This window comes from Moschus berezovskii, chromosome 4, assembly GCF_049115385.1.
Source record: "Moschus berezovskii isolate FMDL1 chromosome 4, NW_MosBer_1.0, whole genome shotgun sequence".
NCBI classification, from domain to species: domain Eukaryota; kingdom Metazoa; phylum Chordata; class Mammalia; order Artiodactyla; family Moschidae; genus Moschus; species Moschus berezovskii.
In genome coordinates this window covers 104443285-104467149 of record NC_142463.1, presented here as the reverse complement: position 1 = coordinate 104467149, position 23865 = coordinate 104443285, and the positions used below count along the sequence as shown (strand labels likewise).

General features: G+C 36.7%; 2 protein-coding genes across 6 annotated transcripts in view; both read left to right on the top strand.

Annotated features, from left to right (window-relative positions):
• Nucleotides 1–14670, top strand: part of HORMAD1 (HORMA domain containing 1) — a 31770-nt gene extending 17100 nt beyond the window's left edge. The window contains exons 7-14 of one of the 4 annotated variants that reach the window (XM_055402543.2): nucleotides 2180–2247; nucleotides 2780–2931; nucleotides 4062–4315; nucleotides 5758–5824; nucleotides 5910–5983; nucleotides 7415–7498; nucleotides 11205–11273; nucleotides 13271–14670. In XM_055402543.2, coding sequence (XP_055258518.1) covers nucleotides 2180–2247; nucleotides 2780–2931; nucleotides 4062–4315; nucleotides 5758–5824; nucleotides 5910–5983; nucleotides 7415–7498; nucleotides 11205–11273; nucleotides 13271–13351 — 849 coding nt within the window. In that variant the 3' untranslated portion in view covers nucleotides 13352–14670. The other 3 variants (XM_088835732.1, XM_088835734.1, XM_088835733.1) reach the window with 3 other exon arrangements.
• A 141-nt stretch (nucleotides 14671–14811) lies between these two features.
• GOLPH3L (golgi phosphoprotein 3 like) overlaps nucleotides 14812–23865 on the top strand; it is a 49440-nt gene continuing 40386 nt past the window's right edge. Inside the window, exons 1-2 of one of the 2 annotated variants that reach the window (XM_055402106.2) lie at nucleotides 14812–14959; nucleotides 17026–17220. In XM_055402106.2, the coding sequence (XP_055258081.1) occupies nucleotides 17038–17220 (183 nt within the window). In that variant the 5' untranslated portion in view covers nucleotides 14812–14959; nucleotides 17026–17037. Of the gene's footprint in view, nucleotides 14960–15299; nucleotides 15321–17025; nucleotides 17221–23865 lie in introns of those variants that run through there. The other variant, XM_055402107.2, reaches the window with a different exon arrangement.

Genomic DNA, 23865 nt, shown 5'->3' with positions numbered 1-23865 from the left:
TACATCTGGAAGTTCTCAGTACATGTACTGTTGAAGCCTAGCTTGAAGGATTTTGAATATTACTTGCTAGCGTGTAAAATAAGTGCAACTATATAGAAGTTTGAACATTCTTTGGCATTGCTGTTCTTTGGAATTGGCATGAAAACTGATCTTTTCCAGGCCTGTGGCCACTGCTGAGTTTTCCAAATTTGCTGGCATATTGAGTGCAGTACTTTAGCAGCAGCATCTTTTAGGATTTGAAATAGCTCAGCTGAAATTTCATCACCTCCTCTAGCTTTGTTTGTAGTAATGCTTGTGCTTACCATACAGTAAGGATTTAAGTCCTGTGCTTAACCATTCTGTTAGTGGAAGAGATGTGCTACCTCCCTTACCTGCTTATTAAGGAGTTCCTTCCCTCTAGTATGTAAAACATAAATTGCAGTGAGTGGGGAATAAGTATCTTACAGGCACTGAAGTCCCAAATCCAAAGCCCTGGGAATTGACTATTTAGGTTTGGAAGGTTTCAGTGGATGAATAAGGATTATCATGCAGAAAGAATTATTAAATGGCGATACACAAAAAAATCCATGTATAGCTACTTAGCCTTCATTTCAGTCGCTCAGTTGTGTCCGACTCTTTGCGACCCCATGAACTGCAGCACACCAGGCCTCCCTGTCCATCACCAACTCCCGGAGTCCACCCAAACCCATGTCCATTGAGTCGGTGATGCCATCCAACTATCTCATCCTCTGTTAGCCCCTTCTCCTGCCCTCAATCTTTCCCAGCATCAGGGTCTTTTCAGATGAGTCAGCTCTTCACATCAGGTGGCCAAAGTATTGGAATTTCAGCTTTAACATCAGTCCTTCCAAAGAACACCCAGGACTGATCTCCTTTAGGATGGATTGGTTGGATCTCCTTGCAGTCCAAGGGACTCTCAAGAGTCTTCTCCAACACCACAGTTCAAAAGCATCAATTCTTCGGCGCTCAGCTTTCTTTATGGTCCAACTCTCACATCCATGCATGACCACTGGAAAAACCATAGCCTTGAGTAGACGGACCTTTGTTGGCAAAGTAATGTCTCTGCTTTTTAATATGTTGTCTAGATTGGTCATAACTTTCCTTCCAAGGAGTAAGCGTCTTTTAATTTCATGGCTGCAGTCACCATCTGCAGTGATTTTGGAGCCCAAAAAAATAAAGTCAGCCACTGATTCCACTGTTTCCCCATCTATTTTCCATGAAGTGATGGGGCTAGATGCCATGATCTTAGTTTTCTGAATGTTGAGCTTTAAGCCAACTTTTGCACTCTCCTCTTTCACTTTCATCAAGAAGCTTTTTAGTTCCTCTTCACTTTCTGCCATAAAGGTGGTATCTTCTGCATATCTGAGGTTATTGATATTTCTCCCTGCAGTCTTGATTCCAGCTTGTGCTTCTTCCAGCCCAGCGTTTCTCATGATGTACTCTGCATATAAGTTAAATAAGCAGGGTGACAGTATATAGCCTTGACGTACTCCTTTTCCTATTTGGAACCAGTTTGTTGTTCCATGACCAGTTCTAACTGTTGCTTCCTGACCTGCATTCAGGTTTCTCAAGAGGCAGGTCAGGTGGTCTGATATTCCCATCTCTTTCAGAATTTTCCACAGTTTATTGTGATCCACACAGTCAAAGGCTTTGGCATAGTCAATGAAGCAGAAATAGATGTTTTTCTAGAACTCTCTTGCTTTCTCCATGATCCAGCGGATGTTGGCAATTTGATCTCTGGTTCCTCTGCCTTTTCTAAAACCTGCTTGAACAACTGGGAGTTCACAGTTCACATATTGCTGAAGCCTGGCTTGGAGAATTTGGAGCACGATTTTACTAGCGTGTGAGATCAGTGCAATTGTGCAGTAGTTTGAGCATTCTTTGGTATTGCCTTTCTTTGGGATTGGAATGAAGACTGACCTTTTCCAGTCCTGTGGCCACTGCTGAAGCTTTCCAAATTTGCTGGCATATTGAGTGCAACACTTTCACAGCATCATCTTTTAGGATTTGAAATAGCTCAACTGGAATTCCATCACCTCCATTAGCTTTGTTCCTAGTGATGCTTCCTAAGGCCCACTTCACTTCAATTCCAAGATGTCTGGCTCTAGGTGAGTGATCACACCATCGTGATAGCCACCAGTATTATATATCAGATTCGTAACTATGATATTTTCTATTTTAGACAATTTCAGAATGTTACCAATTTAAATTCAAGTACACCAGTAATGGACCAGTCATGGACTTCACAAGGTAATTATTATTCTATAGTTTTCTCTTCATATTGCAGATTACCACTTATTCATAATAATACTGTATAGCTAAAATTTAGAAATAATTCTGAAATTCTCGAGCATCCCTAATGTACTATCAAGGATACGAAATATCTTTGGAGTGGCTGCAAGGTAGAATTCTATGGATAATTGTATATATTTTAATTGTGAAACAGAACCAAAGAGTAGGAAATCTATTGTATGCTTATGTGATTAGAAATACAATAAAATTCATCATTTGTTTCCTTTAAAAAACATCTTACATAAAATGTGTATTAATATATGTAAATTAGTTTAGAATTATAAAATGATATTAAATTTTTTATAATAGTGGTATTAAGCACATGAAATCATCACTTTTAACTTAACAACTTGATACATTAATAGGAATAAGAATCTTAAGTAGTAAAACAGGTAAAATAAAATCTTAAGTAGAAATCTTAAGTAGTAAAAATAAAATCTTAAGTAGAAGCCATGGATGTCATAAAAGAAACTGTGTGATTCTCTTCTAGTAAAAACCAAAGCAATGAACCTAATATGTCATCTGCTGACACCAAGAAAGCAAGTATTCTTCTCATTCGCAAGATTTATATTCTAATGCAAAATCTGGGACCTTTACCTAATGATGTTTGTTTGACCATGAAACTTTTTTACTACGATGAAGGTACTATTTCCAGATCATCCTGTTTTAGTTGGTACCTGTATATTTTCTTATTAATGAAACAGTTGGTTTCCATCCCAAATATTTTTAGGCATCTAAATTTTTTTATATATATAATATTTTAATTATAAAATTTATATTTCATGTCGGTATTTGAAAAAAACGTACACTTCTCCAGTGATAAGAACATGTCCATTCGAAGCTCAGCCTCATTCATAACTAAAGATATGAAGCAATGAGATACCAGTTTTCACTTACCAGATCATACAACTTATAAAATCATTATTGGCAGGGATGCTGGGGGAAGCAATCACTTTTGTATACTCTTGATGGAATGTAGCCATTAATATGCCATATAATATTTTAAGAGGACTATTTGGGAATATGAATAGTTTAAGTGCACATTCTCTTTAATCCAGAAATTCTGAAGCTAGAAAAGTATCTTGGGAATATATGTAGACAAATATGCAAGGTTATATGTTTATGCATTATTGCATTTGTTAAACTGGAAACAAACTGGAAATTTAACCTTGAATGTTCCTTATTGGAGGATTGAGTAAATAAATTATAGTGCATCTATATAATAGAATGCTGTGCAAGCTATTTAAAAGAATGTGCTGATAAATTGTTATCCAAAAAATTTTAAAAGCAGATTAAAAAGTGATGTTAAAAGCAGCTAGGTACAGAAGAATATGACTTCATTTGTGTTTTTTAAGAATATGTATATATTGCATGCATAATATCTTCTAGAAGAACACAAAGCATCAACAATAATAACTAACATTTACTGAATACTTCCTCTGTGTCAGTTCTGTTCTGATCATTTTATAGACTTCAATACCACAGTGACCCTGTGAGGTCGGTACTAGTATTTTCCCAGCTTGACAGATGAGGAAACCAAATCAACAATGACAGTTTCCTCCAGACACATAGCTAGTCAAGTGTAAGGAAAAAAATTTACCTTTAAGGAATAAAATAGGAACTTGGAGATAGTAGGAGACTGCATTTTACTTATTATTATGTGTCCTTCTATACTATTTAAAACTTCTTTAATATGCAGTATATTCTATAATAATAAAAATTAATATATTTTCTTCAATTTTATGAACAGCATAGTTTATACTTTTCTGCAGTTACACCCCCAGATTACCAGCCTCCTGGTTTTAAGGATGGTGATTGTGAAGGAGTGATATTTGAAGGGGAACCTATGTACTTAAATGTGGGAGAAGTCCCAACACCTTTTCACACCTTCAAAGTAAAAGTGACCACTGAGAGGGAACGGATGGAAAATATTGGTTCAGGTATATTATCACCAAAACAATTAAAAACACCACTTCAAAAAATTCTTATGGACAAAGATGATTTAGAAGATGACCAGAAGCATTATGTAAGTGTAAGTATATTTAAAGAGTTGTAAAGAACAGTAGTAATGAATGTTTTATTCAATTCTGAGTACTTTAATAAATACTTATTATCACCATAAACTCAAGTTTGAAAGGTACCGTAAAGGTTTAGGCTTGTGGTTTTAAAACTTTTCACGTGGGTGCGAAGAATATTATTCTCAGAAATTTAAAAGCACAACTATTGTGAATGAAGTAGGGAATGGTCCTGTAGGCCCAGACGTTCACCATCTCACCTACCCTCATGGTGGACTCTTAAGAAAACCCCTTTGTCTGGAGCATAATTTGAAAACCATGGAATCCCCTGGTGGTCCTGTGATTAGGACTTGGCACTTTCACTATCTGGGTCTGGGTTCAGAAAAAGAAAAGAAAACCTTTTCTGAATGACTGAATGACTCCAGTCCCCCAGACTAATGCTGGAATCTTTTCTTCAACACCCCTATTCAGTGCTCATGTAAGCCTGTGGTTGAAATTCTTCAGGGCCTGAAAACTCAGTGTCCTGAAGGAGCTTGAAGTTCCAGAAGGCAGGAAGAGTGTCTTATTCAGCTTTGTATTTCTTCTGTACCTAGCATTTAGATTTACAGAATGTATTCTCAATATTGGTTGAATGGATGGATGAATTGAAGTATTTTAAAAAGCTTTTTTTTATTATTATAGCCTCATTCCCAGAAAATCTTTCATCATTATTATGTTTGTTCTTTAATCTCACCTTTGTGGTTTTCTCCTATCTCTTTTTATTCTAAATTATGATCACAGCTCTTATGATAGGGACTAACTATTCTGTTTTAGGCTCTGTAGCCAAATCCTTACAAATAGAAAACTTAATTTTCAACCAGTTCAGTCAAGAAGGAATCGTTTTCCTAAAACCTAAATGCCACTCTTGCTTTATAAACAAATATGGCTGGGATTTATGAAGCATTCCTTAAAATATTTAAAGCTCTTTGACATATGTCACAAGGGGAATAGTAATTATAAAGTAGACATCAAGCTATTTCTGTCATGCCATAACTGTGCTTATCCTTTCCCAACTCCCTGAAGAGGGTTCAGAGTTTATATTAGTATCTATACAGAAACTTAAGAGCTACGGAAGTTGTAACTTATTGTGTCACCATGTCTAATTCAATGCTCTCAAACAATAGTAAGATCTGGGGTTCTTAGAATCATCATACATTTTTCAGAAAGTTGTATATTTTTACTATCTACCTTAAAGCAACCTTGCAAAGTAAAGAAAAATAGGATTTTATACTTCGAATAAATAAGCTGCCTTATAGTAAGTATAGGACCACTTTATTTGTAGAAAGCGTGAGGTCATTGTAGTGTTATGTTACATTTAACCTTCATGTAAAACAAGCTTGTTAATAAATACTACCCAGTTGCTTTAATTTCTTTTTGGAATGTGTCCATTTTTTTCCTTTATGTAATTATGTAGGATGAGTTTGACACTGAAACTAAAATGGAAGAGCAGGAAAAAAACCCTGGCTTTTCTGTACATAGAGGTGAGAAGTTAATGAAAATGTAAATTAATTCACTTCCAATTCAATTTTATACCATTTTAACTCTTTTATTTCTTTTTTTTAACAGAACCAGGTTTCGTTTGTGAGGAAGATGAAATGAAATCTAAAGGAAGTCCAGATTTTTCAATTTCTCATTCTCAGGTAATAAACTTCACAGTTTTATCTCACTTTTAACTTGAATTTTTTCAAAAGACAGGTTCTTAAATGCTTATCTGGTTATTTCTCAGATTTTCTTATATTCTAGGTATTTTAGAAGAAAATTAGTTATTAAGAATGCTTACTAACAAAATTTGGGAATTATGTGTTGAAAAGTTTTGAGTGTATTATTATTTAATTTCTTTAGTAATAAACCTAAATACTATTCAAAGAATCTCAGAATTTCAGAGGTAAATAGAATCTTAAGCAATTATTAATTTAACTCAACCACCCTTTCTATTTGCAAGTGGAGTATATAATACATTTTTGTTGCCTTGGAGCAGAACATGTTTAATTTTGTTTTCTATATATAATAAAATCCTGAAATAACATTTAGAAAAAATCAACATGAAAATAATGGGACTGATGATTGCCTACCTTCTTCTGCACAGCCCTTCTCCAGTGGGTGTGGACTGAAGTTCTTATCTTCTGAAAGACTGGTATCTAGTGATAATTTCGATCTTTCTCAATTCAGTGAATGGTCAGTGTACAGTGTCAGTTTCAGTGTCTTTACCTTTGTACTTTTTATGACAGTAAGAATCAACACAAAATTACTAACTTTCGAGAAACCCAACTAAGATGGTAGGTATTGTGAGGGGGCATCAGAGGGCAGACACACTGAAATCATAATCACAGGAAACTAGTCGGCCTGATCACATGGAGAAGGGAATGGCAAACCACTTCAGTATACTTGCCTTGAGAACCCCATGAACAGTATCAAAGGGCAAAATGATAGGCTACTGAATGAGGAATTCCCCAGGTCGGTAGGTTCCCAGTATGCTACTGGAGCTCAGTGGAGAAATAACTCTAGAAGGAATAAAGGGATGGAGCCATGTATGGATGTGAGAGTTGGACTGTGAAGAAAGCTGAGCGCCGAAGAATTGATGCTTTTGAACTGTGGTGTTGGAGAAGACTCTTGAGAGTCCCTTGGACTGCAAGGAGATCCAACCAGTCCATTCTAAAGGAGATCAATCTTGGGTGTTCATTGGAAGGACTGATGCTAAAGCTGAAACTGCAATACTTTGGCCACCTCATACGACGAGTTGACTCACTGGAAAAGACTCTGACGCTGGGAAAGGTTGGGGGAGGGAGGAGAAGGGGATGACAGAGAATGAGATGGCTGGATGGCATCACCAACTCTGTGGACATGAGTTTGAGTGAACTCCGGGAGTTGGTGATGGACAGGGAGGCCTGGCGTGCTGTGATTTATGGGGTCGCGGAGAGTTGGACATGACTGAGCGACTGAACTGAACTGAACTGATTAACTCAACATGGCAAGACCCTAAATTTTATGTGATTGAATTTTTGACCCCCATTATTATGAAAAGCTTCTCTTATATTGTTTTAGTGGTTTCATGTAATTATTTTATTTTCTAGGTTGAGCAGTTAGTCAGTAAAACATCTGAACTTGATGTGTCTGAAAGCAAAACAAGAAGTGGAAAAATTTTTCAGAATAAAATGGTAAAGGCATCTCTTTAGATTTGATTTCATTCTAACCTTGTAATTTTCCCCGTAGTTGAGTTTATTTTGCTTGTAATACTTCATTTATTGGACCAACATTTAGTAAGCACATACTATTAATATGTATCACTTTACTAGGTACTGGAAATATAATATGCCCTTAGCTTAAAGTTTAGTAATTTGAGGTAAACAAGCAGTAATATAGCACTATGATAACAGTCAGAATAGGCTACCTAGAGACACAAAGGAAAGAATGGTTAATTTTACTGAAGGTGCAGTGGAGAGGGAAATCCAGAAGAAGCTTTGAGAAGTGACACTATCCTCCAGACTGTCCTCCAGGATAGTGACACTATCCTCCTCTATTTCCAGACGCCCAAGGAAATTTCCAGGAATGCTAAAGTGTTCCCATGTTCTATCTTGTGAGTGGGTTATCTTATTAATAAGACATTAAAAATAATTATACATTAAAATATATATACATACATATCTTACATAAAGTGAATCTCATATTTTAAGGAAAAAACACCACTGCTTTATTTTAGTTTTTTATATGAGTTGTACTAAATAGAGGTTTGGACTTCCCAGGTGATACTAGTGGTAAAGAACCCATTTGCCAATGCAGGAGACGCAAGAAAACACAAGTTCCATCCTTGGGTCGGGAAGATCCCCTGGAGTGGGACATGGCAACCCACTACAGTATTCTTGCCTGGAGATCCCATGAACAGGGTAGCCTGGCGGACTGTGGTCTGTAGAGTCACACAGAGTAGGACACAACTGAGGCAACTTAGCACATATGCATATAGAGGTTTATATTTTATTTTAGGTCTTTTAAGTTACTCTCCAAGGTTCAAAGGTGAATAATAAGCATTGTATAAAATATATGAGCTATTATATCAGGGAATTCCCTAGCAGTCCAGTGGGTATTACTCCATGCCTTTGCTGCAGGGGCACAGGTTCAATCCCTGGTCAGGTAGCTAAGATCCCACATGCTGCACAGTTCAGCAAAAAAAAAACGATATCCAAAGTTAGGAAACAAATGGCGCACTCTGACAGTGGTATGCTAGAGGATTTCTTTCCCCCTCTTCATTCAGTGACATCATGTTTTTCTACCTAGCTTGAAACTGGGCATAAAGTATTCACAGCATTGTTGTTGTTCAGTCGCACAGTCATGTCTGACTCTTTGCCATCCCATGGATTGTGGCACGCCAGGCTTCCCTGTCCTTCACCATCTCCCAGAGTTTGCTAAACTCATGTCCACTGAGTCGTTGATGCCATCCAACCATCTCATCCTCTGTCATCGCCTTCTCCTCATGCCTTCAGTCTTTCCCATCATTGGGATCTTTTCCAACGAGTCAGCTCTTCTTTTCAGGTGGCCAAAGTATTGGAGCTTCAGCTTCAGCATCAGTCCTTCCAATGAATATTCAGGGTTGATTTCCTTTAGGATTGACTAGTTTGATCTCCTTGCTGTCCAAGGGACTCTCAAGAATCTTCCCCAGCACCACAGTTTGAAAGCATCAAGTCTTCAGTGCTCAGCCTTCTTTATGGTCCAACTCTCACATCCATACATGACTACTGGAAAAACCATAGCTTTAACTAGACCTTTGTCGGTAAAGTGATGTCTCTGCTTTTAAACATGCTGTCTAGGTTGGATGTAGCTTTTCTTCATAGGAGCAGGTGTCTTTTGATTTCATGGCTGCTGTCACCATCTGCAGTGATTTTGGAGTCCAAGAAAAAAAATCTGTCACTGTTTCATTTTTTCCCATCTGTTTGCTATGAAGTGATGGGACTGGATGCCATGATGTTAGTTTTTTGAATGTTGAGTTTGAAGTCAGCCTTTTCACTCTCCTCTTTCATCTTCATCATGAGGTCCTCTAGTTCCTCTTTGCTTTCTGCCATTAGGGTGGTGTCATGTGCATATCTGAGGTTGTTGATATTTCTCCCAGCATCTTGATTCCAACTTGTGCTTCATTCAGCCCAGCATTTCACATGTACTCTACATATCAGTTAAATAATCCGGGTAACAATATATAGCCTTAATGTACTCCTTTCCCAATTTTGAAGCAGTCCATTGTTTCATGTCCAGTTCTAACTGTTGCTTCTTGACCTGCATACAGGTTTCTCACGAGGTTGTCTGGTACTCCCTTATCTTGAAGAGTTCTCCGTAGTTTCTTGTGATCCACACAGTCAAAGGCTTTGGTGTAGTCAGTGAAGCAGAAGTAGATGTTTTTCTGGAATTCCCTTGCTTTTTCTATGATCCAGGGGATGTTGGCAATTTGATCTCTGGTTCCTCTGCCTTTTCTAAATCCAGCTTGTGCATCTGAAAGTTCTTGGTTCGTGTATTGTTGAAGCCTAGTTTGAAGGTTTTGAACATTACCTTGCTAGCATGTGAAATGAGCGCATTGTACAGTAGTTTGAACATTCTTTGGCATTGCCCTTCTTTGGAATTGGAATGAAAACGACCTTTTCCAGTCCCTTGGCCATGCCTTAACTCAGGATTTATTTCTCCCAGAGAACTGGTTGTTAAACATTTACCAGAACACCACTGATGATAGTGCCATTTTTAGGTGTCCTTTTTTCCCCACATTCGTGATGGAAAGTTAGAACTGGCAAGCAAGAAATAAAAGAATTCTAAAAATTACTACTTCTAGCAGCAAAGTGTTCTTTCTAGGCAGCTTCTATTTGAGATGAGTATCCTTTACTATCCTTTACTCCACCGAAGTACTCCTAATTTTGTCAATAGTGACTGAATTATGGTTAGAAACAGGCAGGAAGTGAAGATATTTAATATATATAGTAAGTAAGTTATTGAAAAGTACATTTCAAGCATCAGAAAATAAATAAGTACTTTTAGAGTATAATACTATGAAAACTAATAACTTGTCACCATCTAATATTCATTTTAAAAACTGTATATGTAGCATTATTCACAATAGCCGAAAGATGGGGGAAAAGCCCTAAATATTCTTAACAGATGAATGGGTAAACAAATGTGGTATATCCATACAGTAGACTATTATTATTCAGCCATAAAAAAGAATGAAGTATCAGTCCATGCTACAACTTGGATGAACCCTGAAAACATTATGCTCAGTGAAAGAAACCAATGATACACACACACGTGCAAAAGTATTACATGGTTCCATTTATATGAAAGTCCAAAATAAGGATTTCTGTAGAGACACAGTCTTAATGCTGGTGCAAGAATGAGGGAATAGTGGAGTGATAGCTGTAAGAGTACAGAATTTCTTTTTAGAGGATATATTGTGTGCTCAGTCATGTGCAACTCTTTGGAGCTTCATGAACTGTAGCCTGCCAGGGTCCTCTGTTCATGAAGTTTTCCAGGTAAGAATACTGAAGTGGGTTGTCATTCCCTACTCCAGGGGATCTTCCCAACTAAGGGATCAAATTCAGGTCTCTTGTGCCTCCTGTATCATCAGGCAGATTTTTTACCACTAGTGCCACTTGGGAAGCCTTTTAGAGGATGAAAGGGCTCTAAAATTGACTGCGGTGATGGTTGCACAACTCTGTGAATATACTTAAAATCACTGAAGTTTGTATATTTTAAATGGATGAATTTTATGTATCCGAATTATATCTCAGTAAAGTCGTTTTTTTAAAAAACTGTATATAGTTGTCTGTGGTTGAACAATCATGGTGATTGTTCTTTGAGAAATAACCAATTGGTAATTATTCTATCTTTGTGGAGGCTAATGGAAATCAACAAGTAAAATCTAAGGAAAATCGGAAGAGAACTCATCTTGAATCTGGGAAAACAGTAAGTCTTATAATAATATATAGGTTGAATGAAATGGCAAGTAGCAAAATATTATTGCTGTAGATTAAGTTAATGATAAATATGATATCCCCGGATATAACTCAAAGCTCTGGTTTTCAGATCTTGTTTAAATATATTTGATGCTAAAAAATTGGGTGATTTTAAAATAAAATGTGGTACATTGTTTTGTTAATTTTCCCATGTAAACATTTATTGTCTTATTCCATGAATGATTTGAAATAGTTGGAGGAATGTATAAGATAAAAATCAACATCAGGAAAAATATGAATAGAATAAGAAAAAAAATGAGAATACAAGAATACTCAGGCCATTTTATTTATGTAGAATTAAAATTGGGCCACAGATTTGATCTGAGCTTTCTACAGATTAAAACTAAAGTAGAAACAAGCTAAGTTACTAAATCCACATGTTCTCTATAAATATAGCATCTCCTCTTAGTACCTTAGAACATTTTCCTGACCTAAATTCTATAACAAGTTGTATTATATTTGGAACCTTATTTTAGCAAATCAGATAATGTATTTGTTGTTTCTGAGATAAATATTTATATGTTTTCAACCAGAATTTTGAGTATTATTCAGTTCAGTTGCTCAGTTGTGTCCGACTCTTTGCGACCCCATGAACCGCAGCACACCAGGCTTCCCTGTTCATCACCAACTCCCGGAGTCCACCCAAACCCATGTCCATTGAGTTGGTGATGCCATCCAACCATCTTATCTCTGTCGTCCCCTTCTCCTCCTGCCCTCAATCTTTCCCAGCATCAGAGTCTTTTCAAATGAGTCAGCTCTTCGCATCAGGTGGCCAAAGTATTGGAGTTTCAGCTTCAACATCAGTCCTTCCAATGGATACACAGGACTTATCTCCTTTAGGAGATCAGTATTATTAGTATGTTAAAATTAGACAACTTAGGGACTTCCTTGGCGGACCAGTGGTTAAGACTCCACATTTCCAATGCACAGGGTGTGGGTTTGATCCTTGGTCTTGGAAATAAGAACATATATACCATGTGGCATGGCCAAAAGGTAAAAATCTTTTTAAAAATTAGATAACTGAAAACTTGACAACTTTTGAAAATCAAATGTTAAAGGGGTAGTCTCAAAGATATAGTTGGTTAATACTGTTTTCAGTTTATGTATCTTAAAAAGGAAATGGAATAACCTGACAGTTCATTAATAGATTAGGTTCTTTAGTTTTTACCAATATTTTAAGCCTTGATTTTTTTTCTGCAAAATCATAATCCAGTTTGTATCGTTAGTGAGTTTTACCAGAGAAATAAAAACTTGATAATTCAGAATCTTTTTAGCAGTTTTCCTAATTCATCCTCCCATTCATTCAAGGGTACATTGAATGTCTAAAATCTATCAGGCACTGCTAAATACCAATGATACAAAAAGCAAAACATGATTTAAATCTTACATGATGCCAAAGTGAAATGTTTCTCTATTTGCATCTTATTTTTCTTCCCCCTTCTCACTCCCCTCAAAATATTTTGCTGTTTTGAGATGGTGGTTTAGTTGCTAACTCATGTCCAACTCTTTGCAACCCCATGGACTGTAGCCTGCCAGGCTCCTCTGTCCATGGGATTTCTCAGGCAAGAATACTGGAATGGGTTGCCATTTCCTCTCCAGGGGATCTTCCCAACCCAGGGATCAAACCCAGATCTCTTGCATTGCAGGCAGTTGCCTGCATTGGGGGCAGATTTTTATCAACTGAGCTACCAGGGAAGTCTACTATTTTCAGGACATAATATCAAATCTTCTAACAACTTCAACATCCCTAATGAAAACCTTACACTTTGCAAGACTGTATTCAGCAGCCATCAGGAGATATAAATAACAAAATTTTAAAAGTAAGAAAAGGAAGGAGTGGAGGAAGGAAGAAAGAAAGCGAAGAAGGAAACTCAGACATAAAAAAAACTCTAAAATTAAAGATATTTAAACTGGAAAGTATTCTTAGTAGTTGTTTTCTTTTGACAGGTCCTTCATCACTTTGATTCTTCCAGTCAGGAGTCAGTGCCAAAAAGAAGAAAGTTTAGTGAACCGAAGGAGCATATATAAAAATTTTTTTTCTGCATGTTTGCAGAGTTCTTCACAACACTTAAACTAAAGGTTGCTATATTGCTATTCTTTAAGGTGTGTTTGACCTACCCCTGAAAACTTATATATGGTCTTAAGCAGTCAGCACACTAAAATGAATCCTTAACTATCATATTATGATCCTTAATCTTGTCTGAGACAAATTCAAGAGAACTCTTGTATAAAAACAGAATTACCAGTGTCATAATTCTATTAATTATCCTCTTGATGTATCTCCCATTTTGGCAGACACTTCCTTTAAACACGTTAATTTTTTAAGGCCCTCTAAAAGCCGTTTTTTGAAGTAAATAATGTTTATTTTTGTATTAAATTTTTCTAGAAATTCACTTTTTACCTGTTAAAACTATACTTTGGCTGTATTTGTTAATTTGTTATTAAAACAATGTCTTCAGTACTTTGATACAGTGTATTAACATGACAATATATAATGTACAATTTAAAATTGGTGCTTTACCTTTTTTAACAATTTTTACAAGACAAAATGACTGATTTTAAAATCTAGCATTTTTGGCAGCATAAATAAAATATTGTTCAGCGTCTAGACTCTTTCATGGCTTCTAATTTTTGTTTAAATAGTAGAAAATGTTTAGGCACTAATTTTGAAATCATTTCGGTATATGTTTCTTTCAAGAGTTGAGCATACTTCCTAGAACTTTTGGGTGGTAATGTGAAAGATATTGTGCCTTCATTAAGAAACCTGGGACCTGGTTCTAGACTTTACTATTTCCTGCGCTCTAGAAAAGGAAGGCTTAAAACTTAAGTCTGTTTGCCTCTTGCATTTTCAGCAGCCATATTCTAAAAAATAGACATTGTCCATGAACTTGCCAGTAAGAAACAGTAATGGAAAATGTTACTATGAATGCTGTGGTAGAAATGTGTCTATCCTGTTGAATGTAAACCAAACAAACGTCCACAAACTGACCCAGATCATGTTTTTCTGGAACAGGAAAGTTAGGGATAAGCTAATTGTCGAAAACAACCAATTTTTAAATGTTTATGTATTCTTAGCTTTATTGTATCCCACCTCATCTCACCTAATTGTCCCAGTATACACTGCTACAGAACACACCTGCTACACTGAGATTGCCCAACAAAAACCTTTGTAGATCGGCAGCTGGTGATAGCTCACTAAACGCTTTGATTGGCTGGTTTAATGGGGGTGGGGATCGCAGCCCTCTTTCCTCTTGCTACCAAGGTTCTTTCATTGGATTGACCAGCTGTCAGGTTAAACCCAAACCTGCCTCCTTTTGGTGGTGTTTGTCTGGAGCGCAACACAATAGCTGGGGGGAGAGCCTCCCCTCACAAGCTCTAATTGGCTGAACTCAACCTTGAAGGTTTCTGATTGGTCCAATGAAGAAGCACCAAGGTAGGTTGCCTAGTGATCCTGAGGAAGCTGATGTGTTATTCCTTCTCTGCATCGAAGGATCAGGAAGTTTGTTCTCTCTGCGTGGCTGAGAAGTTTTTCACCTTGCAGGACGGGGGTAGGGGGTGGGGGTGGGGACAAATGTCCCCATAAAATAGAGCACAAGCTGCAACCTGCGTTTGGCTGTAACCCAGGAGTAACGTCAGGTAAGCAAGGGGGGAAATACATCTAACGTCCAAAAAAATCCCTCCAAATATTTTACTTTATGGAGAGGAGGTTTATATCTAATTTTGGGGCCATCGGTTTTTTTGTTTTTTAATATGCTTTTTAACTAGTAAATGTCTAGGGATGATTAATTCTTCGAATAAAATCCCCACTCTTTTTTTTTTTTTTTTGCCCTGAAGATACTAAGTTTCTTGGATTGGATTAGAAAATAAGCCCTATCCACAGTGCCAGATAGGGTTAGTGTCCATAAGCATTTATTTCATGGTTCTCTTCTTTTTTCACTCTTACTCCTGCCTCCCACCAAGAATTATTTGAAATACAGCCTTGAACAAAGAATCTTTTGTAAGTCACTTTATTTATATTTATGTTTTAAATGTTCTCATGCATTTCTGAGTATTCATTTTAATCAGTATATATTTGTCGAGCAGTTACAACGTTAAAGACATTTGTGCTAGTTGCTATGGAGAATATAAAAACCCAAGAAGGCAATATCCCTGCCCTCAAGAAGTTTACAGTTGAGAGACAGCCATACCAAAAGAAAGACTATAATAAATACTTTAAAGGAAGTAAGTATAAATAAAGTTGTTTGAAAGTACAGCTGAGAGACCTAGCCATGGGACACGGCGTAATGGAAAAGCAGATTCCCTGAAGGTTTTAGAGTGGGTGCTCAGTAAGACTACAAAGAATGAGTAGAATTTAGACAGGGAGGGAAGGGAGAGAGAACTCCATCCTCTACAAACAAAGGCATGACATGTTTGTGAAATGGCTTAACTACATAATTTGGAGTAATGGGAAATATTGCTAGAAGACAGAATGAGATCCAGTCACAGAGGCTCTTGAATGTGCTCTTTTGACCTTGAAAAAGCTATTTTCAATAATTGCTGATTTAAAATACTTAATTGTACTTCACCTTAAGAAATGGCATTTAGGTTTATGTAAAGTATGCTAACTTTAAGCTTTATCACACATAGTGCAATTTTTCTTGACTGTAGATTTTTTAAATGGCTGTTGTTGTTCAGTCGCTCAGTCATGTCCAACTCTGCGATCCCATGAACTGTACCACACCACACTTCCCTGCCCTTCACCATCTCCTGGAGTTTGCTCAAACTCATGTCGAGTCAGTGTTGCCATCCAACTATCTCATTCTCTGTGGCCCCTTCTCCTCTTGCCCTCAATCTTTCCCACCATCAGGGTCTTTTCCAGTGAGTCAGCTCTTCATATCAGGTGGCAAAATGAACTCCATGAACAGTATGAAAAGGCAAAAGAAAAACCAAAAACCTGTAGTACATGATATAAATAGGCTGATTTTTTTGGTAATTGAGAAAGAATTTGATAATCTTTTAACATTCTTTTGCCAGTACTTTTTGTTGTCACCTGTTTATGTATTTGCAAGATGATTAGCCTAGGACTAGAGATGAAAGTTTTTAGCTATATGGAAATGCTGTACATGATATTCTGAGTGTTATTCTCTAGACTTATGATCTCCAAAAGTGGTTGCATGAAATGAGTCATTTGGGTTTGGGAAGGAAGTATTAGAACATGTATTTCTATTTAGTTTTTCTTAATTATTATTTTTTTTTTTTTACTAATTTTTGTGTTTTATAATGCATCATTGAATATTTTTAGAAATTATATATAAATTACTGTATGCTCTTTGGAGCCGGATGCTCACTTTTTTTTTGCTGTTCCATATTATTTAACTTGTGGAGAATCTATTTTGTGAAAGGAATCACAATAATGGACATTCCCTCCTAGGTTATAGGTTATGCACAAGAAATCAGCAGGCTTAAAAAACAATATCATTTCTCCTGGTCTTTAGAATTACTGATTTGATTTCTTGACAGTGCTTCCAGTGCAATTCAACTTGTTGTACTTTGGAAAAGATACTGTGTTATCTACTTAATTTTTTCTGGTTGTTATTCCTTGCTTCCTTTCTCATTTAAGTTTAGAAATATTTCTTATCTGTATACATTTTTAGTATGCATGCATTAATATCTAGATGTTTATTTACACAAGCATACATATATTTTTTCATCACCCTCTCCAGAAACAGGTGAGAATGACCACCTTAACTCACCGGGCCCGTCGTACTGAAGTCGGGAAGAATTCTGAAAAGAAGGTAGAAAGTGAGGAAAACATGAATCAAGACCGAAGTCAAGACAGTGAGGACACTGGAGACTCTAAGGATATCCGCCTCACCCTTATGGAGGAAGTATTGCTCCTGGGACTAAAAGATAAAGAGGTAATGCAGTTCGGTTTGCTTGGCTGTCTCAAAGACTTCAATATTGGAATGTTTTTAAGAAGTATCTGATAAAATATTTTCATTAATGCTAAACTGGCCTTAGAATTGTGCTTCAGCCATCTGGGGCATGGGAAAGTCTGGGAGGATGGCTGATACTTGGAGGTAAGATCCAGAAGTATAATCACTTGAAGTGTAATTACAGAATTACTCCAAAATTTTAGAAGATACAACACAGTGTAAAGTGTTTGTAGTTTCCCAAGTGAGATTGATGGTGAAATGACCTCTTACTAAACTAAGAAAGAGGACCCACACACACTGAAGTCTTCTTGAGCTTTAGGGAGAAAAGGCTTTTAAATGAAAAGACAAGGAACATATGTGGTTAGCTGCTTACAAACATAAATAGTGGGTAGGTTTCTCATAATACAGTAAGAATAACTTCCATTCTGTGGATCTTCAGAAGTTAAAAATCAACAATTGATGAGGATTATTTTATAAAATATTTTAAAATTAATTGCAGCTTTCTCTTTTTTTCTAATTTTTCCCTTATTAATAGAACATTTATTTTATAATGAGATTAGTTTGAGATAGCAAGTCTTGTGATATAATCAAATATTTTTTTCATTTTTCTACTAGTAGTAAACATTATCTTTCATTTGTAATTTAACAGTTTTATTGTGTTTTCCCTTCACTTTCCTCCCTTATGAAGAGGTTATAAAGATATGTAAGTAATATTTTAAACAATACTAGCTTTTCAAGAAGTAGTATTTCTACTTCCTTTTCAAGAAGACTTTGGTAAATACAAAAAAGGCATATTTATTATTGCCCTCAGTTTTGAAAACATCAAGTTTAATTGTTACTTTATAATAAAAAAATACTAAATGTGGCTTTGATAATTGTCCTTAGATAGAAATGAATTGGCTACGTGCATCTAGTAATATCTCTTCTTTACTACACTGACTCCTCAACTTGAGAATACCCTTGTTTTACTTTGTATTATGCTATTTTATTTTTTTTCTCTATCACTTTTCCATCTTCTGTTTTTTGTCATGTCAAATTACCAACTTGAACAAGATTACAAGACATTATAGACATTATAGCCTGTGTATTGTTAAAACTAATACTAGAGACATGCCTATGTGTACTTGGCCAAGACACAAATATACCAGAAAATCTTGCCTGGAAGTATATTTTCCTGTTTTCTGAGAAGGTTGGTGAGGCTCTAGTTTTATAAAAGTTAAATAAATGAAAAAGCAAAACTGACTCCCTAAGACAAAGTCAGAGTAGGTCTGAAGATTAGGTGATATAAAGATTTTGAGATGTTTACATAGTGCCTCAGAAACATTCACTGACTGTAAAAGAAGAACATATTAGATCTAAAAAGCTGTTTTGTTTGGTTTAGTTTTGAATAGGAATGATTAATTCCTTGCTGAACCTAGATACTAGAATTTTTGCTTTGGTTCTGTAGCGAAACTTACTTTGGACTTGTCTTTTGGACACAGAAACTTGTGTTTCTGAGTTTATAATAGTTAATATAAACTTAAGGAAATAGGATAAAAAATAAAGAAGCTTGTTGACAGAGATGATCATAGTAGGTGTTCGATATACTGGTAAAACACTGTACAAAGATGGGTAGATAATATCCACATTTTGAATTGTTCTAATTTTATTTTGGTGGATAGTTGATAAATTTTTAGCTTTCAGTTGACTCAAAAAGAATGAGAAAAGATAAATCCTCAGGCATACAAAAATAGAAGTCAAACTTTCTGATTTATTAAAGTTGTAATAGTTATTCCAAAATGCCAGTAGCATAACTAGCTCTAAAAATAGTTGATTTCCAGCTCAATTTGTTTTCTTATCTCTCAAACCACTTGTTGATTTATTTAATCAACATTTAATGTGCTTAGGATTATAAGCACTAGCAGGGCTTCCCAGGTGGTGCTAGTGGTAAAGAATCTGCCTGCCAGTACAGGAGGCGCGGTTTGATCCCTGGGTTGGGAATATCCTCTGGAGCAGGAAATGGCAACCCACTACAGTATTTTTGCCTGGAAAATCCCATGGACAGAGGAACTTGGTGGGCTACAGTCCATGGGGTCACAGAGAGTCAGACACGACTGAGCAATTAAGCATGGCATAGCATTATACAGATAGTAAGGTAAATATAAAATAATATAATATATTGTCACTGTCCTCAAGAAACATGCATTCTAGCTGGGGAAACATGATCTGTATCTTTTTAAAAATTAAGTTAGCCAAAGCTCTAACATCTGCAGAATGGATAAAAATGAATCATTCATTTACTTAAATGAGTATAAATATATTTTATATAAAGAATGAAAATGAACATTCTTACAAAACATGTATGATTTTCATATAATGTTCAGTAAAGGAAGCCAGACACAAAAGAATACATATTGTATGATTATATGTATATAAATTTCAAAAAACTAAGCTATAGTGCTTGGGGTTGCCTATTTAGGTGGTAAAATTATACAGAAAAGGGGATTACCATATTTGTTAGGGTAGTGGTTACCTTTTTGTGAGAATTAGAGGAGGAAGGAGTGTTAGTGATTAGAAAAGAGCTTGAAAGGGCTTTTCTAATAGTTTTCTGTTTCTCTACTTGGAGAAAATTTCATAGATATTCACCTAGGGATAAATCATTGAGCATTTCACCTTTGTGTACTCTGTTCTGTGTGCATTGTATTTCACAATTCAAAAGATTTTTAAAGAAAACAACAATTTAAAAACACCAAGTTTTTCCATGTTAGAACAGTAAGTGCAGAGGAAATTGGAGAAAGGAAGGATCATCATAGGTTGGAATAATTTGGGGAAGAACAAAAGGCAGTGAAATTAGCTGGACCTTTAAAGAATGGGTGTTACATTTGTATGCTTAATTGTCTGACTCTTTGAGACCCATTGGACTGTAACCTGCCAGGTTCCTCTGTCCATGGGATTTTTTAGGCAAGAATAGTGCCTAAAAAAGTCCCTTTCCTTCTCTAGGGGATCTTCCCAACTCAGGGATCAAACCCAGACTCCTATGTCTCCTGCATTGCAGGCAGATCTTTCTATCGGGGAATCCCATAGATTTACATAAGTGGACAGAACAGAACTCATCAACTTCTGGATGAGTTAGCAATGATATCTTGAGCTTGATGAATTTGGGAGATAATTGAGTACCAGTATGATTAAAATGGGCTTCCCTGGTGGCTCAGAGGGTAAAGCATCTCCCTGCAATGCTGGAGACCTGGGTTCCCTCCCTGGGTCAGGAAGATCCCCTGAAGAAGGAAATGGCAACCCACTCCAGTACTGTTGCCTGGAAAAATCCCATGGACAGAGAAGCCTGGTAGACTACAGTCTATGGGATCGCAAAGAGTTGGACATGACTGAGTGACTTCACTTTCTTTCTTTCTTTCTTTATGATTAAAATATGGACTTCCGTGGTGACTCAGTGGTAAAGAATCTGCCTGCAATGCAGGAGACACGGATTCAATCCCTGAGTCAGGAAGATCCCCTGGAGAAGGAAATGGCAACCCACTCCAGTATTCTTGCCAGGAAAGTGCTATGGACAGAGGAGCCTGGCGGACTACAGTATATGGGGTTGTAAAAGAGTCAGACACAACTTAGCTGCTAAAACAACAACCCAAAACAGCATGACTGAAGCAGGTGGTATTCTTAGAAAACAGTGATCTCATTGTTTTCTCAAAATCGACAAATTAGACTCAGATCAGAGTAGAAATGATTTTGAGTGCCAGGCAAGACTTGTAGACTCTTTCCTTTAAGTAAAAGGGAATCAGCCTAATGAAACAGCAACATCCATTTCATTTTTGTGTCTAGTTGGAGAATATTTTTGCTCTATTTTCTTTGGTATGTTTTGAGTATATGTTTTGGTATATGTGTAATTTCATGTTTTTACATCATTTGTTTGTGATATGTCAAAAAAAAAATTCTTAAATGTTAACCTTTGCATCCCAAAGTTAACTTTTGCTGAAGATTTCCATTAAATTTTCTGTGTACATCCTAATGCTATAATTTTTTTAGATTATATTTTAAAAAGCTGTAAGAAAATAACATAATGAGACTAATATTTCACAAACTGTAGGCCTAGAAAGAAATTATAGTAGGTCTTATAGTCAAATGCTTGTGAAATATTACTGTCATACTTTCTCAAAATTTTTCTGAGGACTAGCTGCCATAGACTGGTTTAAAATATTAAGCTTCATTGTCTTGTGAAATAATCAGGAAATTTAAATACATGTTGAAGAGTCTAACCTTTCAAATACATTTAAAATTAGATATTTCCTCGGTTCAAGAGCACTAAACTTAACTGAGAAAATTAAACTTGAGTACCTGCGTGATCACAATAAAATAGGTTTATTTCCTGTTGAAATCAAGATCCTGTTTGTCATTATCGCCTTTGTGAAAAGTTTTTTTATAGATACTAATATTGACTCATGGACAGCTAATGCTTTAATTAAATTGGTAGTATATTTAAAATTTCTCCTTTATGAAAATCTTTATAACTAAGTCACCTATAAGAAGCATGAACCTACTAATGCTTTTGACTTTTGGTCATAAGCTTTTAAATTTGGATAGTGTTTTACGGAGAAGGCAATGGCAAGCTGCTCCAGTCCTCTTGCCTAGAAAATTGCATGGACAGAGGAGCCTGGTGGGCTGCAGTCCATTGGGTCGCTAGGAGTCGGACACGACTGAGCGACTTCACTTTCACCTTTCACTGTCACACATTGGAGAAGGAAATGGCAACCCACTCCAGTGTTCTTGCCTGGAGAGTCCCAGGGATGGCGGAGCCTGGTCGGCTGCCGTCTATGGGTTTGCACAGAGTTGGACCCGACTGAAGCGACTTTGCAGCAGCAGCAGCAGTGTTTTTTAACCCTCTTCCCTTCCTTGCAAAACTTATCTTAATAATGCCATTTATTGAGTACTTATATGCACTCTAAAATCAACTGCAATGGTGATAGCAGCCGTGAAATTAGAAGCCAGTTGCTTCTTGGAAGGAAAGCTATGGCAAATCTAGACAGTATATTAAAAAGCAAAGACATCACTTTGCCAACAAAGATCCATATAGTCAAGGCTATATGGTCTTTCTGGTAGTCATGTATAGATGTGAAAGTTGAACCATAAAGAAGGCAGAGCACCAAAGAATTGATGTTTTCAAACTGTGGTGCCAAAGAAGACTCTTGAGAGTCCCTTGGACTGCAAGGAGATCAAACCAGTCGGTCCTAAAGGAAATCAACCCTGAATACTCATTGGAAGAACTGATGATAAAGCTGAAGCTCCAGTAATTTGGCTCCCTGATTCGAAGAATGGACTCATTGGAAAAGATCCTGATGCTGGGAAGTACTGAAGGCAGAGGGAAAAGAAGGCGACAGAGGATGAGATGGTTGGATGGCATCACTGATTCAGTGGACTTGAACTTGGGCAAGCTCCGGGAGATGGTGAGGGACAGGGAGACCTGGTGTGCTGCAGCCCATGGTGTCGCAGAGTCGGACGTGACTCAGTGACTGAACAACAACTATGCAGTGTAACATAAAAGCTTTTCACTATATTTCTCATGTCACTGGAGTAAAAATTGACAGTATTGTTCACTGATATTATGAAAATGTGTTTTCTTTTTTAAATTTTTATTTATTTCCTTTTGGTTGTGCTATGTCTTTGCTGCTGCATGTGGGCTTTCTCTGGTTACAGAGAGAGGGTGGAAGGAAGGGTTAGGGGTTACTGTCTAGTTGCAGTGTGCAGTCTTATTGTGGTGGCTTCTTTTCTTGCTGAACAAGGCCTCTAGGCATGCAGGCTTCAGTAGTTGTGATGCACAGGCTTAGTTGCCCTGGGGCATGTGGAATCTTCCTGGCCAGGGATCAAACTGGCATCCCTTGCCTTGCACTGAACCACTGAACCACCAAGGAAGTCCCCTGGAAATATATTTTCATTCATTCGTTTAGTCACAAAAAGTCTACTGAATATCTCGTATACGTCAAGTGCTGAATATTAGAAGAGAACAAAAACAATAGTCCCAACTTTTGAGATTATTTATAGTCTATGACCTGAGAGTGGCTGGAGAAGTTAGGAGACTGTTGCACTACCGTGAGATATGCATACTATGTTCTGAGCACTGAGGGAACAGAGAAGAAAGATACCTAACTTGGATAGGTGCGGAAAATAATAGGTGGGAGAGGGAAAGAGAAAAGATACTGGAGAAGACTTCTGGGAGGTGATAAGTCTTAATCTGAATTCTGAAGATGAGCAAGTTAGTCAGTGAAGAGAGACAGTTTCTAGGAAAAAAGAACATCAGTTGCATGTTTGTAATAATTTCAGTGATCCATAACTGGAATAACCACAGAAATTTAAATGCATCCAATTTCCTTTAAATGAACTCAGATGTTTTAAAGTACCAGAGCTGGACATTCAGTTGTGTGTTTTATTGTTTAACTTTTCAAAAATTATAAAATACAACATATCCAAAAAAGTGTTTAAAACACATATGTAGAATTTAACAAGTAGTTTTAAATACTCATGTGGCTGTCTTAATTGCAACATGTGGAGACTTTAGTTGCAGCATGTGAACTCTTGGTTGAGACATGGGATCTAGTTCCCTGAGGAGGGATTAAACCTGCATTCCCTGTAACGGGAGCATGG